General features: G+C 39.5%; 1 protein-coding gene across 3 annotated transcripts in view; it reads right to left on the reverse strand.

Annotated features, from left to right (window-relative positions):
• CDK6 (cyclin dependent kinase 6) overlaps nt 1–23,426 on the reverse strand; it is a 140,811-nt gene that overhangs the window by 24,975 nt on the left and 92,410 nt on the right. For all 3 annotated transcript variants that reach the window (XM_069859633.1, XM_069859634.1, XM_069859635.1), the window contains exon 5: nt 17,737–17,846. In XM_069859633.1, coding sequence (XP_069715734.1) covers nt 17,737–17,846 — 110 coding nt within the window. The remainder of the gene's footprint in view (nt 1–17,736; nt 17,847–23,426) is intronic.

Raw genomic sequence — 23,426 nt, forward strand, 5'->3', positions numbered from 1 at the left:
TCTGGACAGTTACCCACTTCCAGTGACAAGTAACTTGCCTCAGCTGTTGTGCAATTCAGAGTTCTTATTTTAAATGTAAAATTTTTTTTTTTACTTCTCCCTTTCCCGTCCCTTTAATAATATCTTTGTGTGGGTGGGTGCCAGACACTGCATAGGAAGAAGTTACTTCATGTAGATCTTATTATACTTGATCACAAATTGCTAAGAACTTTTAAGAAACTAATCTCTTCTCCTACATATCAGAAGAAAGATGACATAGATAAACATCACAACTGAGGAAATACTCTTCAGATAAAGCCTGACAGAAAACAGATCAGCCATCTTGAGTTTCTCATTTTAGTCTTTATCTGTCCATTTTTTTTTACAGGAAATCTCTCTTCTTCAAGTAGGATAGTGCCACAGTCATGAATAACATCTCTAAGATCATTGGGGCTATGCCAGTATTAAACTATTATTAGAATTGGATCTAATGCATCAAAGGAATTGCAATAATTATCATTGTCTCTGGAGTTTCTCAGGCCACCTGGCAGGCAGAAGCAGATAAAAGAAAACAGGTACTTTCTGAAAAACTATGGCAAGCTTCCAGTGCTGCACTGAATTGAATTTGCGCCCCACTGCTATTTAAAATGAAGCAAATGAATTCCAAAACTAAAGATACTATTCTGACCCCCAAATGCACACACAGTCTGTTTGCAAAGAAACATAAAGGATTTCTACTTGAACTGAGAAAGCAAGGTGCTTTCTAAGCTGTGTGTAGATATAAACCAACAAGCAAAAGACCCAGCCAGTGCAGTGAGCTTCCAGGACATTGTCCGTGTACAGGTCCAAGCTGCTAGAAATGCAGCTGGAAGATGCAAGCCACTAGTATGTAAGAGGAGGTAAAAGGAAAAAGAGAAAAGAATATTGATAGCAAGAGAGAACATACCAAAAAAGATTAGGCATCATTTTGGCAATCTGCTTTGGGGTTAAGATAGCTCATCAGATGAATGTGCCCTGCTGTGGGTTTTCATCATGAGAAGTTTGCACCACTTTGCTGCAAGTGATTATATTACATGGAGATGTTGGACTTTCTGAGTGTTTTTAACATGCAGGTTGGTAGTCTGGGAAGAGCCAGAGTTGCAAAGTGGATCAGTGACAAGAAATTTGCAGACAGATATGCATATTCCCTTTGCATAACTGAAAGGCCAAAGTTAGTAAAAGAGAAATCAAACAGGCAACGTATACAGCTTTACAACCAAAGCAGGGCCAGCCTGCTGCGTAAATTCAGATGTTGATTAAAAATACAGCAAAAATCAAGAGAAAGAGTATAAATGAAAGTACAAGCATCTTCAAAGCTCCCTTAGGAGCTGAGCAAAGGAAGATCTTTTTCTGAGTGGTTAACATTTGCTTGATGCCTTTCATGTCAGCATCACGTTTCAAAGTCCAGGTGGCCTTGGAGCAGAAGGATGGGCTTGTCGCTCACCACTGACATAAAAGGGAGGTTTACCACAGACTACAATGACTCCAGGATCAAGCCAAGTGACATCTGATTTCACAACCTCTTATAAGAAAAGAAAGGTATTTCAACATACCTTTATATATATATATATATATATATAAAACTCCCAAAATAAGTTAAGTGCAGATATTTTCTTTGACCAAAATATGCTCCAATGTGGGCAGATCTCTTTTGTTCCCGGGTAGAACTGCTTCAGCATTCATAATTTAACACTACTCTTTGAAATGGAAGAGCCTTGGTAGGTTGAATGTCCTTCACTTATTCCCTCAGCACGCACGTCACAGTTCTCTTATCTGTGGACATTTGCTTCTCCAGAAGATTTGTAGGTTTATTTCACCAGGGCTTTAAGAGCCATTACCTCAGCTCAGGGAGCATGATATAACAGTGGCATTTTGAAAACTGTCCCAACCTTTGAAGCAAGTTCTGGAAATACATACACAACTGACCCTGGAAAAAAGGTAAAGGAAAGAAAAAACGTATGGTCTCTGTTCAACACGTAAAAAGAAGCATTCCTCTTGTTTGCACTGATGGTTCTACCAACGATGTGATTTAACCATTTGTGTGTTAAACACCCACCCCATCACTGCCCACAATGAAAAGACATCTGTCTTGCCAGTCAGCAGTTTGAAGTCCAATCGTATAACTAAACTGCAGGCTTCTGCATTTTTATAGCACCTTGAAAGAACTACTGGTATGATATGGTCATGCTCTTCTCGTGATCACTAACTTAGTTTCCTGTTTCATCTTCTCTCTCACAAATCTATTCTATACCCCCTTTCTAAACTTGCACTCCCTAAAGCTGCCATACTTCTTTGCTCTTCTTGTGCAACTCAGTTTTGGGATCTGAAGGAAGTAACCTAACTGTGGCTTAGATAAGGCTGTCCTACGTATATCGATAGGAACCAAAAGGGATCATTCCCCTTCAGTTCACTCACATAAGCGATGGTGCAAACCAGTGTGCAGGATGCTGTGCACAGACAGTGGTTGTGTGCGTGTGGAGCTCAGGAAAATCCTCACTTCCAAGTGTTTCCTCTGCATATTTCCCTTGTAAAGATCTAAATTCTCCTTCCAGAGCATACCAGAGCTATTTTTCACCACTGCTTTCATTTAGCTCATAATTTACTCCTCACTTAAAAATCTAGCTGACAACACTCCAAAATGACACATTTTAGTCAAGAGTGTGAAGGTGCTCTTTAACGCTGTATTTTAAAGAAATGTTTTCAAAACATCTGTATCACAGCGAAGGTACCGTCTTCAAGGTAAGTAACAGGAATTTAAGTCTGTTCCTAGTTTTCATCAATTACGCAAGTGAAATGAAAGCAATCTTCCCCATGAAGTATCTGCTCCAGTATCCTGTATGAAATTTCACTGTGAAAATTAATTCAAATCACAGTTTTCAGAGATATAGAGTTAATTTTTTACAGTTCCATGACTTTTCCTGCAATGCCAATGTGACTCTGAGAAAGCTCATCAGTTGACATTCACTATATTTATTGGCCTAAAAAACCCTTTTAAAATGGACTTCACTTTGAGAGCACTTTTAATGCTGGAAGTAGTTTTAATCGAGGGCATATGTAATAGGTTTTCAAGTCTGAGGCCTTCTAGTTAAAATCCAATTCATGTTCCACAAACTGAACATATTTTCAATCAAATTTCTTTCCCAGTAAAGCTTTATACTAAAAGATCAGGTTGATTTCTCTTGGAATAAACTCTTTTTAACCAAATGTGTAGCAGTGTTGTCTTGTATCAGCTGGAAGTCTATGCACACATAACTATTGCTTGAAGGAAACTAACTCTTGCCTACCCCTGACTCTTCTGCATCAAAGGAGAAGCAGCTAATGCAGAAGGAACAGATACACTACCCATATTGGTTCATTCAGTCTGCCTAAAGATGCCTCACAAATTAACATCCAAGTATGAGGTCCAAGGTTTTCTGTTTTTTTTTTTTCATCTCAATAATGCTAAGCAATGAGTTTCATAGACTAAATTATACCCTATAGATAAAAGAGCTTATACTCTAAATACCATGAGAAAGGGCAGTGTTATTAATGATGCTTTAGTTCCATCATTATGAGTACACAGAAAATGGTACATCTATTTGACTAAATTACTAGTTTAACTTTTTTCTTTTTTTTAAATTCTAGAGCTGGTAAGGATAAAGCAGAAAAGCAAATATACGACTATGAAAGCATTGGAAAAAAATTCTGACAGACTTTTCTGCCCTCTGCAGTAATACTGTGACAGAGGTAGCAGTGGCACACTCTGAGACTTCAGAAAAGAGAGCTCCAATAGATGCTAAATTTCCATATTTGAAGGAAAATATAGAATTCACAATGTTCTTCACAATCTAGAACATATATTCTCAATACAGAATAAAATCCAAGGAAAAAGGAATTGTTTGGGGTTTTTTTATGTCTGCAAAAACATTACAAGCTAAGAGACAGAATCCTTGGGTTTTCTGCCCAACTGAACTCGAGCTGTTCCTACGTGGTACTGAGTACTTGTTTTGATCTATGACCAGTTCTGTTGCCCCTCTATTATGCCCCTCTAAATATTTTGCCTCTTTAAACTGCACTAAGCCTCTCTAAATATTTTCAGATAAACCTGAAACATCAGAATAGCTGCCATTCACCACACAACTAATAAATCTCATCACCTTCGACTGTAATAAAACCTGTTGGTCAGAAAAAAAAAATCTTTGAAAGAGGATTACAGCCCTTCAGACAAGAAAGACAGGGAAAATATTTCATTACTAAATAGTAAACTTATTTGAGCAGAGGTGAAATTTCAACTTCAAACTTTTTCTCCAGCTGCTGAGTAGCAGTGTCAAAAGACATGAAAGTGGATTAGAAGGACGGTGTGAAGAAAATACTTTAATCTTTAGCAGCTGTACTGACTTACAGTGAATTAATAAACACCCGTATGAAAACTTGAGATAAGCATTTAAAGTAAAATGTTTATGTACAGCAACCATGAAAGGAAAGCTGATACGGTTTCCAAAGGCCAGTTAAACTAGATAAAACTTGGCCCTAAAGAATACTTTGACCCATGCAATACACTCTCTTACTCAGACTGGAGAAGCTGCAAGATTCACATTCACTGGCCCACAACGGTGCACAGTAATCCGAGTTCACCTGTTGAGAGCTCTCTCGTTACTTACACTGTTCAGCTATTAGTGAGTTCGCATGAAATAATTTTTTCCACTTGAATCTTGACCAAAAGAAAAAGTTAATTTCTGCTATCAAAGAGAAAAAAACAAAAAGGAATTTCCAGGTGATGACAGTGCTCAGATGCCACCCTCCTTAACACCTGCAGCATTAACACACTTTATGTTGTAGATTTGTGTGTTTCTAAACTTCCCAAATTAATTTTAGGACAACTTCTATGCTGTTATCTCTGCTTTGTCATTATTGAGCCATAGCCCTGCTTTTGTGCTGTTTGTGGCATGACTCTAGTGGCTTTTGACATTATTTTAATGGGAACAGTAAACAAATATGTCTTTACAGAATGAATGTTTCCTCAGTCTCTGAAGTACTGAGCACCTGTAGCTCCTTGAGGCATCCCGCATCTTGAACTTTTCAGTCCCCACATCACCAGGTTGTTCATCACCTTCATGCCCACTACAAGGACTTCCCCAAGATCCAGATGGAATTGGCTGTCAGGTCTGAAAAGAAATCTGATTTTCTCTGACTTAAAGAAACAGATTCCTCTTCTGGAGTAAATGAATAACCAAGTAAAAGTTTCCTTCCATGGTAAGCTATTTTATACCTTGCTTTCATAGAGTTGTGGCCAGAGTGTTTGCCAAAAATTGGGACTTTTCCAAAAAATCTTGGCCTTCTTTAAACTCTGCTCTCACTTTTCAGCAAAATACCATTGCCATCAAACTCTTAAAAGATTTAGGATATGAGCAACACCTTTTGCAAATACTTTCCACAAAAGAAAAACTATTTCCAAGGCAGGAGAGAAGCAAGCAAGCCTCTTTCTGTACCTGAGTGGGTATGACACCCAGCCAGGATAAAATTCTGACTTTGCATATACACTCTTTTCATTGCTAATGGTCTGATGAGATCTAGTTGTAGCTGAGTATTCTTACTGCAACAGTGTGATTCATCACTGCCAAACAGGCTTAATTTAACAGCTACAGATAGGAACATTACTGAAAAAACTCTTGCTACATATACTTCTTTAGATGCTGAAAGCTTGTGCTTCAATTATTTGTATATAAAGAGCACTCAAAAAATTATTCAATTTTATAGAACAGTGTGTATGCTGTACTGACATAATAATAAAACCTAGTTTATGGACATAATCTAATTAAAAATGATCTGATAATTCACTATAGTTGGTCAAATCCTGGGTGATATAACTGATTGAGTCATTTATCTTTAGGTAACTGATTCAGACTCAGTTAAAATCGATAGTAATTGAGTCTTCATGCCAATTTATTCCAGCTCAGTAGACTAAATGAGTGGAAATAAAGCAATCCCTTGGATGAAATTCTTTTTTCACAAATGTTTATAAAGCACTTATTACTGACAAACCTAGATATATTAGGAGAGAAGTTATGAATATGGATAACATTTAAGCAAAAGAAGAAATACAGCATCAGAGATTGTCTTACAGTTGCTTCCAGATAGTAAGTGTTCGGTGCATCTATAAAAATGAAGCAAACCACATTATGCATGAGTTTCTGGAAGAAGTCATATGATTTGACCATGCATAGACTGCTGTTTCCTCAAAGACTGCAAAATGAAGCATGCTGCCAGCATAACAAGGCAGCCAGGCACCTCACGTGTTGAAATCAAGAGCTTTCAACTTGTCAGATCCTGGCTGTGTTTCTAGCAGAGTCAGCGTACCTTGGTGGCTCTGTCTCACTTGTACAGGGCCAACCTGTTGGCAGGTCAAGCAGAGCATGCAACTGATTGTGATGCCAGTGCCACAGATGTGCAAACAAAAATTAGAAGCAAGGCAGCAATGTGTGTATTCATATCACAAGACAAACTGTGGCTTCAAAGGAAGAAGCGACAGTGTGAGCCATATCCTGCCCTACCTACTCTATTCTTTAGTACACAGGCAACAGCAGGACCCCGAGGACTGATGGCAAAGGCAGCTCCAGCTACGTGTGAGCACCACATGTGCTGCTCTGTGGCAGTCAGCATGCACATGCAGAAGAGGCTGTGGCTACCTCCTTTCCTCCCTAAATTAGGACTCTGTCTTTGACATCTGCAACTACAGCAAAAGCACAGGCTCCCAGACCAGCTGGCAAGTTCTCTGCAGTGATCTGAACCCTGTGGCATAGGTAAGCTTTTCCACAATGGCAGTGAGAATCTGCCTCTGGGCACTGCAATTCCCTTGGAGAAATGGTTTTCCAGAAATCTAAATATCAAATGTCCTCTTGCTTTCTCTTTGACATTTTGAGCTCTCCTCTCACAGCCACTTATTTACTTAGCACAAATTAGTACAACATTTCAAATAGCTGTTACATTTTGCTCTGTTGCCCTTAGCTGTTCTTAAATTCCTGCTGTTGTCTATTCCTTTAGGTGCACTGTCCCCTCTTTCATGAAGATTTATGACTTTTCTTAGATGCAAAGAACATTCAATAGCTTGGGTGAGCACCTACATATGGAGAAAAGCTAGTGCGAAGCTGTTGAAAAGAGAAGACACAAATGCAAGGTAGATTTGTCCTATATAGTTCTGAAATATTACACACTGTTTTTACAACTGACCAACAGTAGCTAATTATTAGATTTCTTTTCCGGACAATCAAGTACAGAAAACTCAGTAAAGCTGCCCAGATCAAAATTTCTGACTGGAAACTATTTGGAAAATCCCCTACACTTGGGAGCTGAGCAGCATGAGCCACAGTTGAAATCCAGTCTTTCTCCCCACCCTCTGGAGTGCACCAGTGTCCAGGAAAGGTTCCTGTACACCCACTTGGAGTTTAAATAACTTTTTGTAACCATTTTCTTATGAAAGAGAAAAGTAAATAAAAACAATGTTTAGTTCTATTAGGAGTCAAACAAAAGTACACAGAGCTTTCCCCGGCCAAACTCTTGACAAAAAGCAAAGCCTCTCCCAGCCAAGTTCCTGAAGAGGGAAGCTGTGGGAAAGAGCCAGGAGACCCTTTCAAAGGGAAAGTCTTTGGGCAGCGTACAGCTGGCTATCCCTTTCCAGGGGCAGAGGCACGGGTAACATTGCTCTGTTTCTCTCCTGTTCTCTGGCTGGCGGAATGACTGTGCTGAAAGCCATCTGCAAACAGAGATACCATCAAAGCAGCCCTCAGGCTGCTCTGGCTTATCCCAGGCATGAACCTGTCCTTGAGACAGAAGACACAAAGGTGGTGCACCTTCACATCGGATGGCCACAGCTCAGCGTGAGGGACCCAGCCATCTCTGCTGCCAGCTGTATTTCCTCATAACCGTTATAACCGTTACAAATGCTATGATGTTAATACCAAGGACAAAGATCTGCATCATGACTGACATGTTGTGGTCTTTCTTCCAAGACACAAGGTCTTTTCATCTGACCTCTGGCCAGGCTCATTCAGATTGTCCTGGACTGGAATATCGCCCCTCTAAAGAATGTATATTTTTTTAAGGATGACATGCTCAGGGGGATTTCAGACCGCTGCTATGCCACCTGCACATAAAGAAGCTACAGGAAAATTTCCAGGAGAGGATCACTCTTGTGAACTCCTGCTGGTCTTGAGCTGTGTACGGCCACCAATTGCCAGCCCAGAGCCACCTGGCCCCTGTTCCTTGGACACTGCCTGGCATGACATGACCCCACACCTGAACTTAGAAGTCAAATTAAACTTGGCCAGCTAATACCATTTCTCTGGGTCTTCTTACCCCTGCCTCAAGGTTCCCTTCTTTTTTTTTTTTTGTCATGGGTAGTGACAGTTTTTGGTTTCTACGGTTTATCAACGGTTTCCTTACCAACAGATCTATTTCTCTGACTAAAAGTCTGGCACAGCTGGAAACTAGCAGGAAAACCACAAATGAATGGCCTGGCACTCACTTACCACTCATCTCCAACCACAGACCAATACAGTTAGTGGATTTGACTAACGGCTATCCATCAGCCCAATTGCAGACACTTAGATATCAGCTAGAAAAGGCCTAGGAGAAATTGTGAGCTAAAAACCAACAAGGTATTTTACTTTTCATGGGGTGTCTTGGAAACCAGCATGTATTTTGTACTTGATAACTACTAGTATTATTCTGACTGTTTGCCCTTCTCTGCATTAATGTGCTTCTGTCCTCTGCCCAAAGCCAATGAGAGTTCTGCCTCGGAGGTCAGATTAAATGGAAAAAGTCCTGCTTATCCAAAAACTGGAATAATGTGAACAAATACACTCTTCTGCTTTCCTTTGTTACTTAAATTTGAAGCAAAATGTCATTGTTGTTCCATCGGATCATGAAGATCACTAAGCTAAATTGTGGCTTGGGTCCATTCAGCTTAAAAAATGCTTGAAAAAATTCTTTGCAACAGGCTGGCCACCTACCTAGGGAGGAAGAAAAAGTCCTATTTTATTAGGTATGGTTTGGAAAAAGCATCAGCCTCCCACACACCCATGTGCACATGAATGGCTGAAGAATAAAGAAAAAAAAGTGCAAAGCATAGGACTTTGAACGCTGACAAGATCTTTCCAAGGAATGATTCCTCTCCCACTACAGTCGGTCTGGACTATAGTGAACTTTTATGGCACTTACAACTTAAATCATTCTTGTAACAAAACAAGATTATTTCCAAAAATGGCAAAAACAAACTCAGGCCAGAACTGCACAGTACCTTTGTTCAGAGGCTGCAAATCAAGCTGTGTAGCTTTTACAGTTCTAAGCTGCAACATCCACCTTTACTTGTTGAAACAAAGACAAAACAGAAAAGGAGAGAAAGCAAAAAAAAAAGTTGTTGTTTTACTTTTCCTGCTACCAAAATCTAACTGTGAGCAAGCAGACGTGAATGATTACACTTTTGAGTTCTTGGTCCACTAGATATTTTGGTTTAAGGTTCACTGGAAAACACCAGATAATATGATTGCAAAGTCTGTGTTTGAACTTGCTGTGCGATAAAGAGAACAGTTCTCTCTTGAACCACATTTAAGATGTTTGCCAGTTTATATGGAAAACCCAGCATTCATAACTCTATTTACTCAGTCGCTTTTTGCCTGGATGTCTCTACTGTCTTGGTTTTATTATACTTTCCCTCACAATATCCAGTTATACATCCCTTTTTTTCTTTCACAGATTCCTCTTCTACTCCCTCCGTTTCTCTCATCTTTCCAACATAAAGAAGACTTGAAAATATACTACAGCTCTATTCTCTCTCTACTTCTGAAAAGTATTTCAGACAGGTCTGGAAAATAAAAGAACAAAAAGGGAGGGTTAAGTTAAGTGCTGCAAAGAAAGTAAAAACTTTACCGTATGGAGAAACACAGGATCTAGTAGGCAAACCAGAACATTCCTACTGCTGCATAGCTACAGTACCCTCTTAAAATAGAGAAGACTAAGTGATCAGATATGCTGAGGCACAGGAAAATAACTAAAGAATTAAAATGTATCTGAAATGAGGCAAAGCCATGTCACAGAAATATGTCTCACAATTCCTTACATAGCAGTATTCACATTTTAGAGTCTCTTTTTATCTTTAGAGTCTCTTTTCATCTTTAGAGTCTCTTTTCAGACTCTAATCACAGTACTATTCTTGTATATGCAGAAAAGTAAAACAAAACTGAAGTCTTCAATACTATCAGTCAAATTTGCCTTTCTTTTTCCTAAGTTCTGCATGACCAGGATATCATCTGTAATATCCATACACATAGTGAAAAGTTAAAAATCCAGTTTGGTGACAATTCACAATAGTGTGCAAAAAAACTCTTAATAAAGATAATTTTAAAAAGACAAAGAATATAATCCTTCCCTACAGAAATCCTGGTGACTTTTTTCATGATTTCCTACCCTACGTAAATCATGCTAAATTATGGTGTGTTATAGAATACCACATAATCACAGAATCACTAGGTTGGAAAAGACCCACCGGATCATGGAGTCCAACCATTCCTATCAAATACTAAACCATGCCCCTCAGTGCCTCGTCCACCTGTCCTTTAAACACCTCCAGGGAAGGTGACTCAACCCCCTCCCTGGGCAGCCTCTGCCAGTGCCCAATGACCCTTTCTGTGAAAAATTCTTCTCTGATGTCCAGCCTGAACCTCCCCAGGCAGAGCTTGAGGAGATGTTCTTTATTAACTGACGAGTTTGGGTAGCACAGTACATAGAGGCATGCTGCCATTGGAGTCGGATGTTAAATTCGCTCTCAGCCTACTTGTTACTCCAACTACAGGAGGCAACTTGGAACCTATTCCTGTGAAAGAACTTGTGTAGCTGGATATATGGTCTCTCTCTCGGCCCTGTCCAAACTAAAGTATCTTCAGTCACATTTTTGCCTACACTGATGCGCTTGGACTATGGCAAGGATATGTATTGTACTTAACAAGCTCTATATTAAGTTGCTTAGTATTTTGCTGCTAGTATTCCAGCATATAATAATTTACTGTTTATTACAGGCATTACACAAAAGTTTCTGGTCTCTGTGATTCTTTGAATAATTGAATAGTATTAATTGAAAACATTTTAAAGTGATCACATACTGTTATTAATTCGAAGTGAGGGTCACTTCCTACATATTAATTCTCCTCTCAGGTATGCATTTGCAAAGTTGCAGATCCACTGTCTGTTCCTCCAGACCATTCAACAGCAGAGCAACTCATCACAAGGAGTGACTAACCCAGGAAATGTCTGGAGCAGAGGACACAGTACTGCAGATTTCCCAGCAATTCTCTGCAAAAGCAGAGTTTCTATGAATCACTTCCCTCAAAGCTCACTATCCTCTCTACTTCATTCTCCAGGTGAAGAACAAGCTTAGGCAGTTGAAAACCTGTAGTTCTGTGGTTGAATATGTTTCCAGACGTATACTTGATTTTTGAAAAGCACAACATTAGAAGACTACATCCGTGAGAGATTAGCACCTACAGAACAGCTAATTCAGACCAAATGAGCACATGATGAAACCGATGCTAGTTAGAAGAACAAATTCAAGCATGAACTGGACTGCAGATCTCTCCCAAGAAAAAAGCTCCCTGTCCAATACAAAGTACCAGAGAACTTCTAGGCTCTGTTACAAGATATCACTTAGTTGCCTACTCGTAACCAATAGGAGTATATACTTCCTTCTCTGGATAAGGACAAGCATACAGCAGCCCAAATACTCATGGCCTGATTTCCTTTGAAATTACCTTTTTTGTGTGTGTGTGCATGTGAAACTTTGGCATACAGATAACAACAACTGCACTAACAGGGTGGCTTAAATTCTTATAAATTTAACTTGAACATGCTCTTTTCTGTGCTACAGAGTCTCACAAAGACCAGAAGAGAGACACTGCGAATTCCAGCCTCAGCTCTTCAACTGACAGTTCACTGTATCTCCCACATACATTGAAACCCTTATTTTGAATGAAAGTCTTACAGAACCAGGGAGTCAAAGTTTATTTCACAGATAAGACAATGGAAAGCTGTATAGGATCACTGAAAAAAGTGCAAAGAATGGAAGCTGGGATGATATTATGCAATACCCTTTCCTCCTTGCCAGTCTGCAACAGAGATCACTCTGATTAAGTGCTGTATTATGCACATTAACAGAGATGAGCTCAGCCGCTCTCTGGCCCACTCTGTTGAGCTGAATTGTTTCTAGAGAGGCTACAATCCCCTTTGAAGTCAGGGTTAATTTCAACAATGATTTCAGTGAAGCCAAAACTTTACCACCTGATCCAGCTAAAACCAGCTATTCTTTTCACTCAGTGATACAAGTTCAAACTTGCCCATCCAGCTTCACTTTTTGGAGACAGCTTAAATACAGGCATTTCTGTTACACTTGACTATTTTCTTCTGCAACCACTTGACCATTTTTATGCCATAAAGTATTAACTGAAACTTAACCTACAGAGCCAACTGCTCTTCCCTCTCTCACAAGTAGAGGTGGAATCTAGGGGCAGGTGGGTGCCCTGTCATCTTGAACAGACCTATCCTACCACCTAGTTCTGAGGTGGACGAAGCAAAAGTACATGCAATGGAACTGATGACTGCTTTTCAAACTCTACTAATGATCCTCTTGTTTGGAAACTGGAATAAAAACTTACTACATTTTAGTATGAAAGATGCTTTACGATAACTCTGTACTGTAAGATACCCTGTCTAAGAATGAATATGGTTGTATTGCTAATTTCTTTAAGTCTGTTGAATATTTTATGATTAAAGGCAGCCTGTAGGTCCCAAATCCAATGCTCACATCACAACCTGATCACCAGATGAGACTCTAAGCTTTGATTTTATCACATTTGTATACATTATCTAGAGCAACAAAGCCCTGGGCTCATGGGTTTTCTACACATAATGTTGTAACTCCTCTAACTGGACAAAATTACACCACTGAAAGACGACTTACATGCCTACAGCTTGTTTCCCTATGTCTGTTGTTTGTGCCCAGCAGGAAACTCGTCCTATCATAGGTATTTTAGAAGAGGCACAAGTATTTAATCTGCTGCTATAATTTTCAAGCATGGCTGGTAATGCAGAGTAAGCTGGAAAATGACACAATCACTAAACCCATGACTTAATATTTAAAAATGAATAAATAACAACCTCATACTATTTGTGCCAGTCTTGCAGCTTATGAAACGCAGTTGGTCTTACCAACAGCAATCTGATTAATACACCACAGAGCTGGTGCATGAGTAGTTTCATGCATGTGGAATTAATTTCCCTCTCTGCTGGATGAAGCTTGGGACACTGAGATACTACTGTTTAACTTTTGGTTTGAAGAGGTGGAGAAGGATTTTGGGAGAGGGCTGTCTTTTAAGTTTTGGGTTTGAATGGGTACCTGTAGTGTTTATGAAGACTGCACATGCAGTCACAACACTGGCCACTCTCAAATGTATGGCTTTTTCAGCTTGAGCAGGCCGTGAATATAACCCAGGCTACAAAAAAACTGATGGCCTCTTCTGATAATTTTTAGTTCTGTATATACTACTAGGGAAGACAAAGTCATCTTCTTGTGCACCGTTACAGTTAAACTTGCCTAGCCAGAATTATTATATACATATCTGACTCATTAGTCCCACATACACACCTATTAAGACCCTAGTCTGTGCAGGATTGAAATCATATAGGACTGTGGTTTGGAAACTAGGGATGAATACATGCACTAAGAACCAGGCTTTGAAACATCTCCTATTTTTTTTTCTCAAGACTGCCTACTCAGAAAAGAGTCCAAGACTGCTGATCCTTGCTTTATTTCATAGATCATTTAACTCAGATTCAGATTTCAGTCGACTTCTCCTCTCACACTTATTCACCTTGATTAAGTATTACCTAATTCAGGCAAGAAGAAAGACAGTCTCCCTTGAAACACTGCTCATGGCTTCCTGCTTTGGAGCTGCCTGCAGTCTTGAGCCAGCTGGAAGTGTTTCATGCATCCAGGCAGAAGAGGATGCTACTCCCATGTTTGCCTTTCTCTTTAATGAGCTGTTCACTGAGCAGGAGGTACAAGGCCCTTTCCTGCTGGCCAGGAAAATGCTCAGCCTGAGTGAAACCTTTTTTATAAGTAATCCTTATTTTTACCTAAGCTTAAAAAAAATCGCTAAACTTCTCACTGTGCCACAGGATGCCCCATACCATTGGGCCCCTGTCAGTCCTGCCAGCTGTATCTCTGAAGGATTCTGTGATATCGTAGCAAGCCATAGCATCCTTTACAATTTTCCTTACTTGCTATTATCATCAATGCACCATAGCTTTTAAATCACAAAGAAAATCGTCACTGTGACAAATATGTTTACACTTCCATTGGATAAAGACAGTCCACTCAAATGTGTCTAGAAGTCACTGCAACCTACTTAGACAAGAAATTTAAAACCTGAAACTATCATATAGAGGAATTTTCAAGTAATGGTTCATTTGGAGTTTCTTCAATCAGCAGTGCGCGTGGACAGAAAAAGAAGCACAAAGCAGAACTATTTCCATGTACATAACACATACACCTGACTACTGAGCAATTTATAGCTGATCTGTAAATAGAGTAGGATCCTTGGGACTCCATGTGATGGGTTTCAGGATACAACCTTTGTGCATTTACATATGCAGAAGCCTACAAATCTGCATCATAATTAAAATGTGCATGTTTGAAATGTACCTATGAATTTATACAAACCTCAAATTGCAGGAGGACTGGAGACCTCAGCAGAGAAGTGTCACTTGTTTAGCTGAACCAGCCAATATAAGAGAAATGTTCAAATTTACTCTAGGTGTATCTGGACAGAGATATATTTATTATTTGTGTCTATGAATTCCTTTATACACTTTACTGTATTTTGGATCTATTCCTTACACAAATACTTTGTTTTGGATTAAACTGTTCTGAATTAAGGGTAATTTAAACTAAATGACGTGCCTTCCACTGGGAGACCTAGCAATCTCTAAAACTTGGGGACCAGACCATTCACACACAGCTCACCTCTCTCCTGCATTTGTCCAAACCTACAGCACCCTGAGTGTTTGTAACAGCCCACAAAACTACATTCTAGCAAACTCAAACTGACAAATATGTTCTTGGCATCAACAAGATTCTGATATGTTTTGTGATGCTGTGTAGTGTTTTATTTTGAAACCCATTCCAGTGAAGTCTCTATAATATAAAAAAGTCAAAGAAATTACAGAGCTTTAAAATGTTTCCAAAGACAAAGCAAAAGAGATTGGGGAAAGAAGGCAACAAGTACCCAGTAAGAGGAGGTTGTCTTAATGTCAAACCAACATCTACTTCTAAGCTTTAGCTGAATTCCTGTACTCCTATCCTGTCCACACTAATGGAAATGCAGATGAGTGATTATTCAAGGCCATACCATCTTCCAGCAGAACTAGCTGTTGCATTTATTCAACCTTTTGGAAATATTCCATGGAGTTTGCAAAATTTTGCAGTTTATTGCTATCAAAGTCACAGTAACGTGTTTTCTTTTGCAATCCATCAGGAGAATCATAAAGGCAACGTATATTGTACAGAGTATTACAACACTAACCCAATACAACGGTCCATGGAGACAGCAAGCCTTGCTGTTCCATTCAGCTTCAGGGCAGAGACTTTAGATTAGCCTTCAAAATCATGCTTGTATACTAAAGTATGTGAAAGTCACATTATTTCCAATGAAACAACATAATACATACAGACTTGGCAGATTCCTGACCTCTATAGTTTTTGACAGTCTCCCAAATTTAGGACTGAGAATGTCAGACTGACCCTGCATTTGGCAAGGATAACAGAAATCCTGGTTTTATCAAACTCCACTTAATTCAGATTTCCATAAAAGAACCCCTTTGATTTTGTCATATTAATGTTAATATTTGCATTTGTAAGAAAGTAGAATATTTAACTGTCACTAATTTAGTCTACTGTGCTGGATTTGGGAGAGTCAGTGAGGCTCAAACATCATAAAAGGAAAAATAAAATTAAATTGGTGGTGCTCGTATACGCTAACATTCCTCAGTTGTCAGAAAAAAATGATACCTTTGAGCATGTAATAAAGTTTGGTGTTCAGTTGTTTGTCCTGTACCAATCTTATCACAAAAGCTAAAATTAAGTTGTTGAGTCTGCTATTTAAATCAGAGAAAATATCAGTGGCTTAATGCTATTGAGAACCTGGCAGGATGTGAGATAAGACTAAACTTTTAAAAATCTGCAGTGGAAGATTTAATTGATGTTCCTAAAATCCATATTCTTTTTGTCTCTCATTTTCTGTCCTCATTTCTGGGTCAGACACAAAGAGGGTAGAGTATAATAATTCTACCCATGACATTTGACCAGGCAATGAGCCCAAGAAAAATGATTTTTCCATATACTAACATTAATAAATAGTAGAATCCCAAAGCTATTTTGCAAGACTGAGTACTTTGAATTTCACATTGTATAAATTAAATAGCTCTTTCTCAAGGTCCTTACAGCATGGCTTCTTCTTGTAAATTACACTGATTTTGCTTTTTAGGCCAATCAGTGTATCATGTTCTTTCACACTTTCTTTATGTATATTCTTCGATTTCACAGTAGGTTTTACAAAATCCTACAGATTCTACACAGAGATCACCCAGGTGATGACAACATGCGGTTTTTTTCCAGTAAGCTCAACTAAAATGCATGTGATTGTGTTAATATTGCGCTAATATTGAGACATATTTACCTTGCTAAGGTTTTTGGCGGTTTGCTCCTCTCCATACTCTATATGGTAGAACCTCCATACTAGTGTTCTTCCATGGAGAAAGATCACCAAAGAAAGAAACTGGTGTTCTTCTTTCATTCACAACTCATTTGCATACAGATACAATATTTTATAGCAAGACAGTCCTAATAGCCAATTTAATCAAATCAGTAAAACAATAAAAATCTTTTATCTGTTTGGTTTTGGTTTTTTTTTACTACAGTTAAATATCTCTGTTGCCATACATTTAGGCAAAACAATTAATTCTCAAAAAAATTCTACCTCTGCTCCCTGCTTCTATAAATCAACATTACATTGACTTCTGACATCTCAAATATGCCAAGAGGGGACTATAAGCAAACACCTGATGCTTCAATGCACAAACTCCAGAGCAAGAAGACTGCTGACCACCATGCCCTGACTTCCTAGGGGTAAATCTATGCCAGAATCCAGCTTTACTCAAATTGATCAACAGCCTCTCTAGCCCACTTCTATCTTCATTTGGATTCAGGTGTTACAGGAATACAACAATGCTCATACAGGCTTTACCAAAAGCTGAGGCAGACTCCCATCAGAAAAGAAAGACTCCAAGATGGCAATATGTATCGAGTCACAATGGGTATTCACACTTTGCACTGCAAATCACAGGATCACTTGGTTGGAAAAGACCGTTGAGATCATCAAGTCCAACTGTACCTGTCTATTATTAAATATTGTTCACTGTGCTATGGATATGGATATATATGGATATGGTCAGCTCTGGATAAAGATTTTTTTCAGCGAGATCTAGTGACATTCATTAAGTACCTGTGTTAATGATTTAAAACATCCCATCAGGTCTTTCCAATATAAACATGATCCAGTGTATTGTACCAGACACTACTGTACCTTTTTTTCAAATTTCAAATGAAAAACATGAAGAAATTAAAACTGTATTTCTTACTTTCGACGGAACAGCTCTGCAAATATGCAGCCAACACTCCAAAGATCAACTGGTGTTGCATAGCTGGACTGAAGCAAAACTTCAGGAGCTCTATACCACAAAGTAACAACCTGTAAAACAAAAAGGAAGAGAAGAGAGCACACTTAGCTACAGAATTACAACCTCGTTAAGTGTTGTTTATACAGCTCCCATTTAATTCAATCCAAATTGTAAAATTGCACAGATTTGCCCAAACTGGTTTGGCTGGTGCATAGTAAAGGTCCTGTACGGAAAATCTCAGTATGGACAGCTGCAGTGACCACCAATCGGGAAGTGAGACCACTTCTTGTCAAGAACAGGGTGGTTTAGGGTACAACAAAAATACCGTATCAGAGTACAGTGTTGGTGTGATATCACAACATAGCAGCACACTACCAAATTAACTCCTTGAAACCTTTGCTATTTACAGGCCCCAAACACTTTCCAGTGGAAATCTGGACTCTCCATGCAGCAAACATTAATCTATTGAACAAGACCTGCTTTTCTTAAACAAGCTTTGTGCACCACTTAGACGTAGTCACCAGAACCAAACTGGAAATGAATAAGCTAGGGAATACTGTGAGTTTACCAGTAGGACAAAACAGAACCTGTAGTCCATGTCTGTCCTAAGCCCTTCATAGCTGATGTATTATTCTCTGTAAAAGAAGTGTGGTTAGCTCAAGTGTATGGGAACTCTTGGGTTAACATGTCTGACCTGTTTCAAAAGTTCTCTCTTCATGTTAAACTGAAGAAATGATAACTTCCTTTTTTTGAATCATTTGAATACAGATTAAGTCAAACCCTCCCCAAAGCTGTCCCTTACCAAAGGCATCCAGCGCTGCCCACCGTGGTTACATTGCACACTGAGGTACCTTAAACTGTCAGTTTTCAACTAAGCAAACCAGCACAGGGATCCTTAGCAGATTCTGACCTTTATAGTTATGCGACTGTCTTTGCCCACATGCTGCTGGTTAGACAAGCACTAACTTCCCTCACAATTTATTTCCAAATGATATGCTTCTTCCCAGGGGTATATGCCACGTAAAGCATCTGCTTTTAGGCTGTTCTTGTCCTGGTGGTCATGTCACAACATGTTGTAGAGACTCAGTGCGAAATTTACTGGCACTGCTTGTACTTTGATGAGTCCAGCACATTGGATCCACAACAGAGATGGGACAGTTTATATTTATCTTTTTGTTTCCCACAAGTAGCCTAAACGCATATACAGATGACTGTATCTTCTGTGTATCTACAGAAGAATGCAAGGAGCTTCTTCAGAGTCTGCGTGACCTATTATGATGCTAGAATATAATCTCAGAGCCACAAGAGTATTCTGCTCCTGAATGCAGTTATAATCCCGTGATAACAGCACATGGTCACCAGCTAAATACTGACATTTTCTTAGTGTGTGCTATAATTTAAACGTCTGACTGTTAAGTGGGGGCAGGGAGGGTCTCAACAATTACTGGTTTGTTTCTCCAGCAAACACAAAAGTGAGAGACGCAGCTTCCAAGAGGAGCATGAAACAAAGCAAAAACATTGAAAAGAAGAAAGTGCGAAGATAAGAATGAAAATAACTTTCAAAATTATGTTACCTAGGATAGTAAGTTTTGAATTTCAAGACAACTATAAAGAAATATGTAAGAAGACTTTTTTTGTTTTAATGATAACAATTGTTTTCTAAGCAAAAATAACAATGGGAGTAATCAGCCGAATTTGCTGGTCAAAGCCAGCTGAAACAGAAGCAAATACAGTATTTATTACAATTATTACATGCCCTGACAGCCTTTGGAACCTCTGAATGGCTATTGAAGGGAGGTTCACGGATATTTGCACAAGCGGTCATATTTGCTAACAGTCCTCTTAAGCACTTTGATCTCTATTCATAAAATTTGTCTTTGAAACAGTTCAATAACACAGTGCAAAGTACTGCACTCGCAAGCCAGACTTCCAGATAATTGTCCACAGCAACAGATTATTGTATGGAAACTGCGCATTATTTAACACTATCTTGTTCCTGAGTTTGTACCATACCATTCACGCTTTTCCAAAATACTTCTTTCTATAAAAACAGGAAAAGTTTCTTCAGAGATTCACTCCTGGGAAAGAAGACAAATGGTAACTGGAGATCAGGCATTTTTATTAGAGCTGCCCTATCTGAATCAGACAGAATTCTTCCTAAAACATGCTTATTTTCCTGATGCAGATGTACTTCTTAAACCGATCTGCACTTTTATTCTCTCAGAACATTTGTGGAAAAGCTTACTGAAGAAATGTTGCTTTGAGAAATTAGATACAACAATTTCAATCCATTATTGTTTGCCAATAACTGGGTGTAGTGTCAGGAGCAAGAGCTGTGTGATCTCTTATCTGTGGGAATACCAGCAAACCTCACAATTCCTGGTTTGAGATCCACACAGCTTTTCTCACACAGAGAGGGAGGGTGTTTCATTTTCCCCAACCTGACGAGTGCTGCCACATTAAGCCTCTGCACCTTCATAAGCAGAGGACTGGGGAGTGCATAGCTGTGAGATAGTAAGAATACTTCTGACAACGTATGCCCCAACTGAAATCCCTTTTCCAGGGATATGTGGCACAGGACAGCTGCTCCTTTCCTGAGAGGAGCGCCACAGCTCGTGGCAGGTCCCTGGGCACTCGCTCAGGGGGAACAGTGCTGTTTTCAGAAGGCTGCGGAAGTGTGCAGTGTGTTAGCTGCTTCTCCCACGTGACCACTTACTGGCACAGTTCCCCAAGCATTTGCACCCCGCTACACTCCATGCATGCGTACAAAGGGGACCAGGAGATTTTACTTATGAGTAACGTGGAAACTTAAACATTTAAAAAAATTACTTCCAAAGTCTTATTGTTGATTTCCAGCAAATGCCTTTAGAAAGGAAGTAATCTACACGGAGCTGTTTTGATATACTCTGTCATTACTGTGTAATTATAAAAGTGACCAAATAACCTTTCTGGTTTGTAATACGCAAGTCGGTGTTTCAAAATGTGAATGTGAAAGGGATCAAAATGTACTAAATGTCAGTTTACACACAAGTAATGCCACAGATGACTCCTCTAGTGGTCAGTGTCTTCTCCTGAAAAGCACAGGATGATGCACATGATGCAGTGGTTTTGACAGAGTTTCACACTCTCTTTCTCTTACCATAGAAACCAAGAAAATATTTGTGGACATTAACATTTGCAGATAAATAGAAATGAAAATTATTCTGAACACAGGATATGGTGAGGCAGAACAACTAGATCATCACTTCCTCTTTAGCACAGTTCTGACATAGAATGAAAAAATGCTTTGCTTAGGTAAGCCACACCACCAGGGAGACAGGCTCTCCTTGAGAGATACAGCACTAGATAAAGAGCTGCTTGATAACGTCCCATTTTTAGGATGGAAAAAGCAAGCACCTGCATCCGTATACATCAGCCACATGTAACGTGGCACATAGTGATTGTTCTGTAAGGAAAGGAGTTTGTGCTCGCATGCTGACAGAGATCCTAAATTCAGCTCAAGACTCCTAAATACTTTGGAGGTTGTAGGCTTTTGTGACCATGTTGCATTTTAGTCCCCTTATCTAACAAACTTGCCTCCTAACTTGTCTCCTCCTTGCTTCTCCCTACCCTGCCTGATCTCTTTAGCTCCTCTCTTAAACCACCCAGGTTTCTCCCAGCTGTCCCCTGACCCCCTGGCTCCTCTCCACTGCCTTTGCTTTTCTCCTACACTGCAGTGGCCCCCTTGACAACATCACTGAACAAGCCTAAGTCCCTGCTGCTCACATGCATATGCCATGTGGACACAACCTGCTCCGTGTTCTCCATCTGCTCCCTAAACTCCCCTGAATTTCACACCCTGTTCTCTGTTCTTTCAACAGCCTCCAAATGCTCGTGCGCCAGATTAGCTCTTTTTCTCCCTTTAGTTTCTCAGCCCACCCTGTCAGTCCTGAGGATACCCTACAACACTTGTATTACATTAGATTAAGTTAAATATGAAAATATTGAGAATAGTTCATACACTGACAGGAGTACGTCAGCCTACGATTTAGGCAGCACTTCAGGATGAAAATGAATGACATGTACATCTAGGAGGCATTATAAAGGAAAATAATATCTGCAAAAGTCTACTGAGGCTGTGTCTGACCCTCTGTAGAAGGAAATGTGCTCACTGAGAAGCAAGGGGAGAGCTGCATTAAGAGTCAGAGAAAGAAAGATAACTTTATTTTAAAAGAAAGCTTTCTGCTTTATTATACATGACAGATCTTGCTGTTCAGGACCATCTAGCCTCAGAAATTTCAGTCCTGCACTTTGTGGTGCCTGTCTCTGATGAAAAGTCAAATTAGTGGTTAATATCTGCTCACTAGTAATGTGAACGCAAGATCCAGACATTCTGTCAGTCTCATTTAATTTCCATTTACTTTACAGAGTAGATTTTCACTTTTTGGTAGCTGCTTAATTTGAATGGATCTGTACAACAGTCAACCCTTTCCAAATATAGTTGCTGCCTGAACGGCATACAGTTCAAAAAAGACAGACAGACAGAGGTTTAGGGATGGGGTTGAGTAACATAGACACAAAAGACTACATTTCGGTTTGCCACAGACTTTAAGTACAGACCAATGCCCAGTTGCACAGCTACAGGAACAAAGCAGGGATCAGACTGTAACACAGTGGCTATGTCTGTGCTAGGAAATTAAATGGGACAGGAAATGTTCCTTTGGCACTGAGACCAACAGGCACAGAGTGGCCTATGTCCATATTATTAAATTCTCAGCCTCCCAGAAAAGGTGACCGCATGCAAACTGCTTATTGGGAATGGTCTTTGGTCCATACTTAACTGTGCCTAGGAACTGTCTGGCAAAAGGCTAGCTGACATAACTAAAAACCACGCCAGGAACCATTCTAATAATTTAACAGTATAGACAATTGAGCTCCAGTACCCACGAACGTTTCCTGGCACTCTTTAATCTACCAGCCAGTGAGTCACACTGTGGCCCCGGGTCTTCCTTTCACTCCAGAGAGAAGGCGTTTTGCTATGCTTCCCTCATCTCTGCTGATTCAGAGGGGGCTCAAGAGGGCGACAGGGTAGGGGAGGTATGGCCCACTCCTCATCTCATCCAGCAACTGATCCTATTTTATCTAAGTGTGTTGTACAGGTCAGACGAACACATGCTGCAACTGCTTACTATCTACAAGGAGAATCTAACTGACTGGTCCACGTGTAGACATCTTCCTTTCAGACATCTAAAACTGGATGAGATTAAGTCTACCCTAGTTCTGAGGGGACTTTGAAGAGGCCTATAAAACCTTTTAAAATATTAGCTTTCACAGAAATCATGCCACAAAAGCCATTAGCAAGATGCTTAAATTCATACAAGCTATCCTTGAATCCAAATAAAAATCTTCCAAATCTTTTGCCTTTGTGATTGTGGTTTCTACTGCACTCTTTTTGATGCTGATCCTTTTTAAGCGCTTAAAGCATTTCAGCCCCATGAAAGATTATTTGTAAACTTTTCAAGTTCCCTAACTTGGTTCTTAAACTCAGTTCTTTTGTTCTCACTAGCGAGGCTTTCACGCTATCTTTGGGGCATCTTTTTTTACTCTTTTCTATAGAATATATGGTGCTGTATGTAGAATTTAGTTCCCTAGTGTTGCTTAATGATTTCCCA

This window comes from Phaenicophaeus curvirostris, chromosome 6 (genome assembly GCF_032191515.1).
Source record: "Phaenicophaeus curvirostris isolate KB17595 chromosome 6, BPBGC_Pcur_1.0, whole genome shotgun sequence".
In the NCBI taxonomy this organism is placed as follows: Eukaryota; Metazoa; Chordata; class Aves; order Cuculiformes; family Cuculidae; genus Phaenicophaeus; species Phaenicophaeus curvirostris.